Below are 13993 nucleotides of genomic sequence, written 5' to 3'. Positions count from 1 at the left end.
GAAAAAAATATTTTTTTTATATATTTTTGGGGGATTATTATTAGAGCAAAAAGTAAAAAATATTGCGTTTTTTTCAAAATTGGTTTATAGTACAAAAAATAAAAACCTCAGAGATGATCAAATACCAACAAAAGAAAGCTCTATTTGTGGGGAAAAAAAGGACATCAATTTTGTTTGAGTGCGACGTCGTACGACCGCGCAATTGTCAGTTAAACTAACGCAGTGCGGGATCGCAAAAAGTGCTCTGGTCAGGAAGGGGGTAAAATCTTCCGGGGGCTGAAGTGGTTAAACTACGTAGAGGGTTCTTTACTGTGAGAGTGGCAAGGATGTGGAATTCCCTTCCACAGGCGGTGGTCTCAGCGGGGAGCATCGATAGTTTCAAGAAACTATTAGATAAGCACCTGAATGACCGCAACATACAGGGATATATAATGTAATACTGACACATAATCACACACATAGGTTGGAGTTGATGGACTTGTTTCTTTTTTTGACCTCACCTACTATGTAACTATGTAATTGTTAAACGTATTCTTAATGGGAGGATGATTAACCCCTTTATGCCTAAGGGTAAAATAAATCCTAATGCATAAACACAATTTTGCAACTTTGACTTGTGTTAGTAAAAGGGTACATATCATCACAACTACTTTGTGCATCCAGGTGTATTATACTGTGTTTTTTTCAGGACAACTTGGGCTTTCATTGGGTGGTAAATGGTAATGGATATCTCCTGATTTATTTTTTTATTTTTAAAGAAATACTGACCCAAAATAGTAAATAAAATAATGTTTTTTAAAATATAGCTGTATATTTCTTATAACCACCATAACCTACCACCAAAGAACAAAACAAAATATATTCTCCTGCTTCTGATGTTTGCAGCGATACCACATAAGTGTATGTTAGTTGTTTGTACCCGTAGTACAGCCCAGAATCAATAGTGCACGTTTTCGCATTTTGTTTTTTTTTGTCCTCCTCATCACACTGACACTGATGTCAATTTAAAAAAAAAATCTGCCCAAAATATACTGACCCTGACCTTTGACTCTGATCTTTGACCCAAACACTAACCCTGGCACTGACCTAGAGCAAACCTTGATCTAGGTATTTTTTTTAAATTTTTTTATTATTTTGTTTTATTTATTTTTTTACACACACTTTTTTCTCTCTGCAAGGAAAGAGGAAGATACTTTGCATCGTCCCCCTCCATTCACAGAGAGAGAGAAATACAGGGGCGGGCTTCACAGTGGCTGATCACTGTGGTAACCAATCAGAGGCTACCACAAATATCAGGCGACCCGGAAAGTTCCGGGTCCCAATCATTAGTATGGAGCCCGGGGCTCTGGGTGAGACCCTGGTCTCTGTGCACCTCGTGGCGCGCTCCGAGCACAAATACGCATATATGCGGCTGCGCAGGAAGAAAGACAAGTTCTGTGAGGCCGCATATTTGTCTTACGTCATCGGGAAGGGGTTTATTTTAAATGGATAGGTAGGATTGTGTTGATGTTGGTGGGAGGGGGGATTGACCAAAGCATCACCTCCACTGTCTTCAGTCTCCACCATTTAGAAGCAAAAACTCTCCACTGATCATATTATTATCTTTATTTCTCCCGCTCTGGAAATAAGTCAACACTGATTATGGGCGGCTGCAATTGCAGCTTCAAAGCCCAACTTGGGGTACAAGAAAAAAAAATACTCGTTGTACTCCTCACTCCCTCGGTTCCCTCCATATGTGAAACTAGTCCTGTGAATCCTCCCCTCCCAGATGCTACCGGCTTAGTTGCACACTTGCCTCCTTCATATACAATGCAGGACTAATAGCTCTGCATTGTATGAGATGACACCAAGGTAGTGCCCACAGCCTGGAGTGTCAGGGAGAAGAGGACGGTGCTGGAGCCTGCCGGAGTGAGGCCGAAGTTGGGTTTTAGAAGAGCTTTTACTGAGGAATAGAAGGAGAGGTAACATTTTAAAGCTGCAGAAAACAATAACAAGTGTTGAATAAATGTTGTTACAATTTATTTTATTTTGTTTCTTTTGTGCAATTTGGAAATTCTCTTACATACCTTTTGTCTCTGTGATTTTATTTTGGTATGTGTACAGTGTAGACAATTATGCTGGTGTCATGTGACAAGAATCTGGGATTTCTAAAAGTAAAAGTGAAACAGAAAAGGTGCAGAAATAGAAGACACTTCATACAGATCAGACGTCTCTCACAGTTCTCTTGGAGTGGATCCGGCATGGATGGAGCAATGAGGACCGGGCTGAAAATTCTGCATGTAATCTGCTTTCTTCTCCTCCTAAGATCAGGTCAGTGTCACTCTTCTGTGTTTAATGTCATTGTATCTGAGGATACATTACAGAGCCGCACAACAGAGGATCTTAGACAATGCTACCATTATTGATATACGTTGTTAGGTGGAAAAAAGACACAACTCCATCTAGTTCATCCAAAAAGAAAATAAAAAATACAATCCCATATACACAATCCTATACCCACAATTGATCCAGAGGAAGGCAAAAAACCCCAGCAAAGCATGGTCCAATTTGATCCAATTTGCTACAGCAGGGAAAAAATTCCTTCCTGATCCCTGAGAGGCAATCAGATTTTCTCTGGATCAACCTTACCTATAAATGTCAGTACCCAGTTATATTGTGTCCATTTAGGAAAGAATCCAGGCCTTTTTTAAAGCAATCTACTGAGCTTACCAGAACCACCTCTGGAGGGAGTCTATTACATATTTTCACAGCTCTTACTGTGAAGAAACCTCTCCGTATTTGGAAATGAAATCTTTTCTCCTCTGGACAAAAAGACTGCCCCCGTGTCCTCTGTGATGACCTTAAAGTGAATAACTCAACACCAAGTTCACTATATGGACCACTTATGTATGTATAGATGTTGATCATATCCCCCCCTTAATCTCCTCTTCTCAAGAGAGAATAAATTCAGTTCCTCTAATCTTTCCTCATAGCTGCACTTCTCCGTGCCTCTTATCAGTCTGGTTGCCCTTCTCTGCACTTTCTCCAGTTTCCCGATATCCTTTTTGAGAACTGGAGCCCAAAACTGAACTGCATATTCCAGATGGGTTTTTACTAATGATTTGTACAGGGGGAAAAATGATATCTCTCTCTCTGGAGTCCATACCTTTCCTTATACAAGAAAGGACTTTGCTCGCTTTGGAAACTGCAGCTTGGCATTGCATGTTATTATTGAGCTTATGATCTACCAAAACACCCAGATCCTTCTCCACTATGGATCCCCCCAGTTTTACTCCTCCTAGTATGTATGATGCATATTCTTAGCCCCCAAGTGTATAACTTTACATTTATCAACATTAAACCTCATTTGCCACTCAGTTGCCTAATTAGACAGGACACTGAGGTCGGCAAACAGACGAACACCCGATGTTCGAGACAAACTTACACTCGACTCGAACATCGGGCTCATCCCTACTCCCTAGAAAAAGAAATCAGGTTTGTTTTTGTTTACAAACGATTTTTATTTTGTAGTAAAGAAAAAGACATGTAACAAGATACAATACATAGCCATATAAATCATATCTGATACCTTAAATGCCATCAGAACAAACTTGTAAAACAGTTCTATAAGACATTTTAGCCACAAAGCGTGCAGTAGATGGTTACAAAAAACTATTAGAAGGCTATCAACGCCCTATGGCTGTCAGAACCGGCAATTGGAACTAACATATACAGTATATATAAAATTTTTTTTTTGAGAAAATACATAAAATAAAGGGGAGGGGGATGGGGGAGGGGAACAAAGGCACTTAAGCTGTAAAATCCTCTGTGTATGTATATATTAACAAATTAAATCCTCAATTTTCTTTCAAAAACCAGCATAGTGTTCATAATCGTGTGGTAGACTCTTTCCATAAGCCGAATTGCTTCCATACGTCTTAAGACTTGGTCCCAGGGGACTACCAAAGAGCGCCAATGTAGTGCTATTACCCAATGAGCTGCACTAAATAGTAGGGTTGTCCCGATACCGATACTAGTATCGGTATCGGCACCGAAACCGAGCATTTGCCCAAGTACTTGTACTCGGGCAAATGCTCCCGATGCTTCTGCCGATACCTGTACAGTCAGCAGTGATCGGCACATGGGGGAGTTACAAGCTTCTCCCCTCCGCGGCTTTCAGCTGCTTAGTGACATACAGCGGTGATCGGTGCTTGTAACTCCCCCACACGCGATCACCGCTGACTGTCACCACATCCTCCTCCATGCCCCCTCCGTTCCTCTGTCCTCCTCCGCTGTCCCCCTCAGTTTCTCTGTCCCCCCCCGCTGTCCCCCTCCGTCCCTCCGTCCCTCTGTCCCCCTCAGCTGTCCCCCTCCGTCCCTCTGTCCCCCTCCATTTCTCTGTCCTCCCCGCTGTCCCCCTCCATCCCTCTGTCCCCCTCCGTTGCGCCGTTCTGCTGTCCTCCTCCGTTCCGCTGTCCCCCTCTGTTCTGCTGTCTATCTCTCTTCCTCTGTCCCCCTCTGTTGTGCTGTCCCTCTCCGCTGTGTGAATGGACAGAGTCAGCTGACTCTGTCCATTCACATAACTGAAACATTGTAATCTCCTGTGATTACGATATCTCAGTTTATGAATGGAGAGGAGCCGCTGTCTTCTCTCCATTCATTCTCAGTGCAGCTGAGGCTGCAGAGAAAGGGACTGGGGAATCTCTATCCTCAGTCTCTTTCTCTGTCTCAAGGGGGAGATATTAGGGTGGGTCTGTTAAGACCCCTGATATCTCACCAAAGCCCCCCAACAGGGCTGATAAAAAAAAAAACACGTATTGCAATAAAGAATAAAAAAAAATATTATTGTAAAAAATAATAAATGTAAATAAAAAAAAAAAACACACAGACACCGTTCACCCCCCCTAAAAAAAAACAAAAAACACCATCATGTGACATAAAAAAAAAGTATTGGTAATCGGTATTGGCGAGTACTTGAAAAAAAGTATTGGTACTTGTACTCGGCCCTAAGAAAGTGGTATCGGGACAACCCTACTAAATAGAGTGTGTGCTAGTTTCTGGTTTTGGGGGGAGGGTAGTCCCCGGAAGATCTGCATCCCAGTGATCTGAGCAACCTTAGTAGCTATCTTCTGCCACAAAGTTTGAAGTATTCTACAGCTCCAAATTATGTGGAGACGTGTGCCTCTGTCTGGGCAACCTCTAAAACAGTTCCTTGGGACCAATGGGTACAATCTATATAGTCTGGAAGGAGTATAGGACCATCAAGTATGGAGCTTTACAACCATCTCCTTTACCACCATAGATTTTGTGCATTTGTGCATATTTTCGTGACCATAACCAACCAGTCCTCAGGGGCTATCTCTAGGCCTGTTTCAGCTTCCCAGTTAAGCATTGCTGGAGATTTTATGGGGAGGTCTAGTTCATTTAGATATTGATACATGGTTGAGATAGTCCCCTTATCTCTAGAGGAGAACTTACACATGTGTTCAAATACATTGGTAGCACCTAATACCCCCCCCCCCCCCTGTAATGTGTTGAATAAAAGTGCCTACTATGTAAGTATTTATAGAACTCTGTTCTAGGTAGGGCTTATTTAACTTGTAAGGAGGATTCTTGGGACAGAGTACCTACAGTGGTTAAGCCATTCTGTGTCCACCGGGAGATATCTTGGGTAGAATTCAAAGCCGAGGGTAACCTAGGGTCCCCCAAATATGAAGCTAAGCGGGGGTCGAGGGGTGCCAAAGAGAACAATGTATTATAAAGAGACCACAATTGTATAGATTGGCCTACTACACAATTTATGGCGTTAGGTCCTTAAATTCTCTTATGAACAAAATATTTTTTTTTTTATTGTTTAACTAGGTTTACAGGTAAAGAACCATACTTTTTGCTCCCTAAAAGAAAGAATCCTCCACCCAACAATAGCCCCAACACCGGGCATGCAAAAAGCAAACCTATGCTGGTAGGGCTGAACATAAGCAATCCGAGTAATGCATATATGTGTCTTTTCCATATTGTTCAAAAATCAAGAAGATACACATGAAAGAGAAATGCAACCCCCAATAGACCAGTTATTGATAAGATGACACGGAATTGGGAAAAGTATAAATATCCCAAACTTGGGCTCTCATCCTCACATCATATATATTCAATATCGTTTTTTATTATTAATTGAGCAATCTATCCATTATGAAAGCTATCAGGGCTATGACTGGAGTATTAGGCCAGTCACTACATAATATACTTTATCTGGCTGGGCAGCCTCATTGGGTTCATGTCAGTTTTCCTCTTGTCAGGATATCATTGCCCACTTTGATCCAGGTTGGATGGGCCAGGGAAATTTTATATCTTTTACATGTGAGAGATGCTCAGGCTGCCTTCGTGGGAGAGGGAATAAAAGAAGTAGAGAGTTCTTTATTTTAAGTGTAACTGAGAAATAGTATCACAATAAAGTGATTGTAAAGACTTGTTTCTTTTAACCACTTAAGCCCCGGACCATTTGGCTGGCCAAAGACCAGAGCGTTTTTTGCGATTTAGCACTGCATCGCTTTAACTGACAATTGCGCGGTCATGCGACGTGGCTCCCAAACAAAATTGACATCCTTTTTTTCCCCACAAATAGAGCTTTCTTTTGGAGGTATTTGAGCACCTCTGCAGTTTTTATTTTTTGCGATATAAACAAAAAAATAGCGACAATTTTGAAAAAAATGCATTATTATTTACTATAAAAAATATCCCCAAAAAATATAGAAAAAAACATTTTTTCCTCAGTTTAGGCCAATACATATTCTTCTACATAATTTTGGTAAAAGAAATCGCAATAAGCCTTTATTGATTGGTTTGCGCAAAAGTTATAGCTTCTACAAAATAGGGGATAGTGTTATGGCATTTTTATTGATATTTTTTTTTTACTAGTAATGGCGGCGATCAGCGATTTTTATCGTGACTGTGACATTATGGCGGACACGTCGGACAATTTTGGATCTGAGGTCTTTTTGACCCCTTTTTGACCCCAGATCTCATATTTAAGAGGTCCTGTCATGCTTTTTTCTATTACAAGGGATGTTTACATTCCTTGTAATAGGAATAAAAGTGACACAATTTTTTTTTAAAATAGTGTAAAAATAAATAAAATAATGTAAAATAAATAATAAAAATAATTAAAAAAAAAAAAAAAACCCTCGTCCCGTCGAGCTTGCGAGCAGAAGCAAACGCATATGCGAGTAGCGCCCGTATATGAAAACAGTGGTCAAACCACACATGTGAGGTATCGCCACAACCGGTAGAGCGAAAGCAATAATTCTAGCCCTAGACCTCCTCTATAACGCAAAACATGCAACCTGTAGAATTTTTTAGACGTCGCCTATGGAGATTTTTGAGGGTAAAATTTTGTCGCCATTCCACGAGCGGGCTCAATTTTGAAGTGTGACATGTTGGGTATCAATTTACTTGGCGTAACCTTATATTTCACAATATAAAAAAAATTGGGCTAACTTTATTGTTGTCTTATTTTTTTATTCAAAAAAGTGAATTTTTTCCAAAAAAAGTGCGCTTATAAGACCGCTGCGCAAATACGGTGCAAAAAAAAGTATTGCAACGACAGCCATTTTATTCTCTAGGGTGTTAGAAAAAAAAAACATATATATATTGTTTGGGGGTTCTAAGTAATTTTCTAGCAAAAAAACCTGTTTTAAACATGTAAACAGCTAAAATCCAAAACGAGGCTGGTCCTTAAGTGGTTAATGCATAGAATGCATTAAGATAAAAAGACTTGCGCATTTACAACTCCTTAAAGCAATGTATTTATTGTAACACAAGAGGTGTAGTGCATGTGTTGCAATGGCCATGATGTTACTAATGTGTGGGTCAAGAACTTTAGTGAAGTGGGATAGTGAGAACATTTATAAAATAAAAAGGCGTCTGTACATTAAAAAAAGTATCATATTAACAACCCTAATGGACTTCAGTTTTGGGGGATAGAGAGGATTCAAGTAGGCTTGAGGAAGGAAGGGGGATGAATTGCATATTTGCAGGTAGAGACGAAGTGTATTTATATGGAAAAAAATTAAGTGTGGGTGCTAATTTTAATCTTATGGCATGGTGTTATAACATTGCATTAGCATATTAAGATCACCTCTGAAGGGTGAGTGAAAGTGTGAAAATATTGTTTAATAAAAATGTCCTCAAAAAACCGGAGTGCTACCCAAAATGGTTTTGCATAAACAATAATAATTTGGATATAATTTGTTTCAAACAGTGCTTGGTCCTGTGCAACTCACTGTTTACCATGTGATGCTATTGTATCAAATTGTGCTCATATATTGATACCATATATTGATGTAAAGTGCTATAGTGAAGGAAAAGGGAAGTGGGGAAGGGGGGAGGAAGGGAAGGGGAACGGGGAGAGGGAAGGGGGGAAGGGGGAAATGGAAGGAAGGGGGAGGGGAAAAAATCCAATCGATGATAAAGTGACTTATGCTCAAAATGGTAATCAGAAAAACAATGTTGCTTTAAATAGTCTTAATTGTACAAGTGATAGTTGTGCTTAAAAGTTTGTTCCTCTTGATAAACAATATTGCTCAAAACAGTCTTCTTATTCCAGTGTTACTCACATTATAAAAGTTCAATTCAAGCATAGAAAGATCTGTCCCGTAGACTTCCAATGATGAAACGCGTAGGGCGTGGCCTGACCAACGTCGTGCATCATCTCCCAATGTACACAGGATTCTTTGACGGTTAAACTCTGGTACTCACATTATAAAAGTTCAATTCAAGCATAGAAAGATCTGAGTTTAACCGTCAAAGAATCCTGTGTACATTGGGAGATGATGCACGACGTTGGTCAGGCCACGCCCTACGCGTTTCATCATTGGAAGTCTACGGGACAGATCTTTCTATGCTTGAATTGAACTTTTATAATGTGAGTACCAATCTGTTACTTTTGGAATAAAGGTTTTAAAGGTTTTTACGCTATGGGCACCCCTTCTCTTTTATGTTAACACAACACGATCCGGGATTGCCAAGAACTGCTGTACAGTGGCACAAACTGTGACCGCGCAATACCCTTGCAGGGGTGAAAGCATCCGGTGAGTGTTTGCACAGTAAGAGCACGAATTTAAGCACTGTCACCAAATGAACACTGGAATACGAAGACTGTTTTTAGCAATATTGTTTATCAAGAGGAACAAACTTTTAAGCACAACTATCACTTGTACAATTAAGACCATTTAAAGCAACATTGTTTTTCTGATTACCATTTTGAGCATAAGTCACTTTATCATCGATTGGATTTTTCCCCTCCCCCCTTCCTTCCATTTCCCCTTCCCCCCTCCCCTCTCCCCGCCCCCCTTCCCTTCCTCCCCCCTTCCCCCTTATTCTCCCTACCCCCCATCCCTTTTCCTTCACTATAGCACTTTACATCAATATATGGTATCAATATATGAGCACAATTTGATATAATAGCATCACATGATAAACAATGAGTTGCACAGGACCAAGCACTGTTTGAAACAAATTATATCCAAATTTTTATTTTTTATTTTTATGCAAAACCATTTTGGGTAGCACTCCGGTTTTTTGAGGACAAAGTTTTTGAAGAATTTTTATTAAACAATATTAAACAATATTTTCACACTTTCACCCACCCTTCAGAGGTGATCTTAATATGCTATTGCAATGTTATAACACCATGCCATAAGATTAAAATTAGAACAGCGCCACTTAACACTTAATTTCTTTCCAGCTCAGCTTTTCCCACTTCGGTGGTGATCGCATTTGTGGAGGCAGCAGTTCTGAACCACTTTTTTACCTACCCCCATTGCGCGGATATAACTTTCTTTTCCAAAGTGGATTTATATGCTTGACACTTCGATCCCCAGAGGGCTTAATGTTGATATAGGTTTACATTTTTTATTAATAATTAATGGGAAGATTTTTTTTTACTAGGACCTTGAGTAAGTTTTTTTGCATTTGTAAAAGTTTTACATAACTCAACTTTTTAACCAGTTGCTGACCGCCCCACATACATATACTTCTGCGCGAAATCACATACAGGTACGTGATTTCACTTTCCTGGGTTTGTGGCACGCAGGCGCGCGCCCGGTGACCGATTAGTGGGTCCAGCGGACTCTATGTCTGCTGGGACCCACCGATCATTCCTGAGAGAGGCAGAATGACTGTCTGCCTATGTAAACAATGCAGATCACCATTCTGTGACAAGGGAAGACAGAGACCTGCTAAGCAGGAACACAAATCTCTGTCTTCCCACAGTTACAGCACCTCCCCCCACAGTTAGAAAGCACTCCCTAGGGACAAATTTAACCTTTTGATTGCCCCTGATGTTAACCTCTTCCCTGTCCGTGTCATTAGTACAGCGACAGTGCATTTTTTTTAGCACTGATTACTGTAATATTGTCACTGGTCCCCAAAAAGTGTCAGTGTCTGATTTGTCCGCCACAATGTCACAGTCCCACTATAAGTTGCTGATCGACGCCATTACTAGTAAAAATAAATAAATAAAAATGCCATAAAAATATACCATAGTTTGTAGACGCGATGACTTTTGCGCAAACCAATCAATATGTGCTTATTGGGATTTTTTTTACCAAAAATATGTAGCAGAATACATATTGGCCTAAATTGATGATGAAATTACATTTTTTATTGGATGTGCTTCATAGCAGAAAGTAAAAAATATATTGTCACGGAACGTCCCCCCACTCCGCTTGGGTGCTTCCGTCATTATACCACTTCCTCCCAGTCTGAATCTAGATATCAGATATTCCAACCGCTCCCAAGCACAAAACAAGACTACACCTGCTTAGCTGCTAACATGGACTCATTTATTAGAACCAAAATTACAAGTCTTTATATACCATTAAAGAGGAGGTTCCCCCCTCCTGCTCATATTACTCTAACAATACAACTGTAACCTAATTAACATGGGCTAGTTTACTAAATCATTTACCCAGACTAGGTGACTCAGAGACATGACCTTTGGGTTTAAGACTTTACGTCTCCTAGCTCACTGACTATTTAATACACATTACCATAAAGATCAACACAGGGTTAATTAGAACAAACAATGTGTGGAATACTCTTAGAAGCTGTGGTAAGCCAGACTAGACTCATTTACATTAAACACATTATAGCAGACAACAGACAGGTGGCTGGAGTTGATGATATTAGCATCTCCTCACAGTATGAGTCCCAACAGTATGAATCAGTCACTATTTATAATATGGCATATACAGGGTTCCCAGAGTCTGTGTGTCTTGGGGGGACATGGACCTGAATCCAAAGTAACACCACCTCCAGGGTCCCAGGCATACAGCTCACAAAGAGCACCATTCCCCCAAATGCCAGGGCCCATAATCGGTGGGCAAGAGGCTGGCATTTAGTCCCCTCAAAAAGCCTCTGTCCCGGGTGAGTCTGTCACATATATTATTTTTTTTCAAAATTGATGCTTTTTTTTGTTTATAGCGCTAATAATAAAAAAGGCAGAGGCAATCAAAAACCACCAAAAGAAAGCTCTATCTGTGGGAAAAAAAAGAACATAATTTTTTTTTTTGTAGAGTGTCGCACAACTGTGCAATTGTCAGTTAAAGTAACGCAGTGCCGTATCGCAAAAAATGGCCTGGCCATAAAAGGGGGTAAATTTTCCGGGGCTGAAGTGGTTAAAGCAACATTTTTTAGTTTTCATATACTTATTATAAGGGATGAGCCAAACACCCCCCTGTTTGGTTCACACCAGAACTTGCGAACAGGCAAAAAATACGTTAGAACACGCGAACATCGTTAAAGTCTATGGGACACGAACATGAATAATCAACAGTGCTAATTTTAAAGGCTTATATGCAAGTTATTGTCATAAAAAGTGTTTGGGGACCTGGGTCCTGCCCCAGGGGACATGGATCAATGCAAAAAAAGTTTTAAAAACGTCCGTTTTTTCGGGAGCAGTGATTTTAATAATGCTTAAAATAAAACAATAAAAGTGTAATATTCCTTTAAATTTCGTACCTGGGGGGTGTCTATAGTATGCCTGTAAAGGGACGCATGTTTCCCGTGTTTAGAACAGTCTGACAGCAAAATTACATTTCAAAGGAAAAAAAGTCATTTAAAACTACTCGCGGCTATTAATGAATTGCCGGTCCGACAATACACATAAAAGTTCATTGATAAAAACGGCATGGGAATTCCCCACAGGGGAACCCCGAACCAAAATTAAAAAAAAAAAATGACGTGGGGGGTCCCCTTAAATTCCATACCAGGCCCTACAGGTCTGGTGTGGATATTAAGGGGAACCCCAGCCAAAATTTAAAAAAAAAAAATGGCATGGGGTCCCCCTCAAAATCTATACCAGACCTTTTAGGTCTGGTATGGATTTTAAGGGGAACCCCGCGCCAAAATTAAAAAAAAAATGGCGTGGGTCCCCCCAAAAATCCATACCAGACCCTTATCCAAGCATGCAACCTGGCAGGCCGCAGGAAAATAGGGGGGGACGAGAGAGCGCCCCCCTCCTGAACCGTACCAGGCCATATGCCCTAAACATTGGGAGGGTGCTTTGGGGTAGCCCCCCAGAACACCTTGTCCCCATGTTGATGGGGACAAGGGCATCATCCCCACAACCCTTGCCCGGTGGTTGTGGGGGTCTGCGGGCGGGGGGCTTATCGGAATCTGGAACCCCTCTTTAACAAGGGGACCCCCAGATCCCGGTCCTCCCCCCTGTGTGAAATGGTAAGGGGGTACAAAAGTACCCCTACCATTTCACAAAAAAACTGTCAAAATGTTAAAAATGACAAGAGACAGTTTTTGACAATTCCTTTATTTAAATGCTTCTTCTTTCTTCTATCTTCTTTCTTCTATCTTCTATCTTCGGTTTCTTCCTCCATCTTCTTCTGGTTCTTCTGGTTCTTCCTCCGGTGCTCTCGTCCAGGATCTCCTCCGCGACATCTTCTTCCCTTCTTCTACTCGGGCCGCTCCGCATCCATGATGGCATGGTGGGAGGCTCCCGCTGTGTGACGCTTCTCGTCTTCTGATGGTTCTGGTGCCCGAGGCGGTGGGCTTTGGTCTGGGAGCGATGAGAGGCGAGGGGGAGACTATCCATTTGTGGCCCCCCTCACGATTGCTCCCAGCCAATCACGTTCTTCCACTGCTGCTGTATGCTAAACAGCAGCAAAGGAAATGATGTAATTTCTCCTTGGCTCGGTATTTTCCGTTCCGGCGCCGAGGAGAGAAGACTTCACTGTGAGTGCACAACACTACACACACAGTAGAACATGCCAGGCACACAATACACCCCAGATCCCCCCCCGATCCCCCCCCGATCATCCCCCCAATCACCCCCCCCCCTGTCACACTGACACCAAGCAGTTTTTTTTTTTCCTGATTACTGCATGGTGTCAGTTTGTGACAGTTAGTGTGGTAGGGCAGTTAGTGTTAGCCCCCTTTAGGTCTAGGATACCCCCCTAACCCCCCTAATAAAGTTTTAACCCCTCGATCACCCCCGTCGCCAGTGTCACTAAGTGATCATTTTTCTGATCGCTGTATTAGTGTCGCTGGTGACGCTTGTTAGGGAGGTAAATATTTAGGTTCGCCGTCAGCGTTTTATAGCGACAGGGACCCCATATACTACCTAATAAATGTTTTAACCCCTTGATTGCCCCCTAGTTAACCCTTTCACCGCTGATCACCATATAACCGTTACGGGTGACGCTGGTTAGTTCGTTTATTTTTTATAGTGTCAGGGCACCCCCCATTTATTACCTAATAAAGGTTTAGCCCCCTGATCGCCCCGCGGTAATATGCGTCACCCCAGGCAGTGTCAGATTAGCGCCAGTACCGCTAACACCCACGCATGCATCATACGCCTCCCTTAGTGGTATAGTATCTGAACGGTTCAATATCTGATCCGATCAGATCTATACTAGCGTCCCCAGCAGTTTAGGGTTCCCAAAAACGCAGTGTTAGCGGGATCAGCCCAGATACCTGCTAGCACCTGCGTTTTGCCCCTCCG

General features: G+C 41.5%; 1 protein-coding gene across 2 annotated transcripts in view; it reads left to right on the top strand.

Annotated features, from left to right (window-relative positions):
- Positions 1 to 2132: 2132 nt before the first annotated feature.
- LOC141111843 (uncharacterized) overlaps positions 2133 to 13993 on the top strand; it is a 320382-nt gene continuing 308521 nt past the window's right edge. For both annotated transcript variants that reach the window (XM_073604002.1, XM_073604000.1), the window contains exon 1: positions 2133 to 2310. In XM_073604002.1, the coding sequence (XP_073460103.1) occupies positions 2241 to 2310 (70 nt within the window). In that variant the 5' untranslated portion in view covers positions 2133 to 2240. The remainder of the gene's footprint in view (positions 2311 to 13993) is intronic.

Source organism: Aquarana catesbeiana, linkage group LG11 (genome assembly GCF_042186555.1).
Source record: "Aquarana catesbeiana isolate 2022-GZ linkage group LG11, ASM4218655v1, whole genome shotgun sequence".
NCBI lineage: Eukaryota > Metazoa > Chordata > Amphibia > Anura > Ranidae > Aquarana > Aquarana catesbeiana.
The sequence above is the reverse complement of the archived record's forward strand: the minus strand, read 5'-3'. Positions and strand labels throughout refer to the sequence as shown.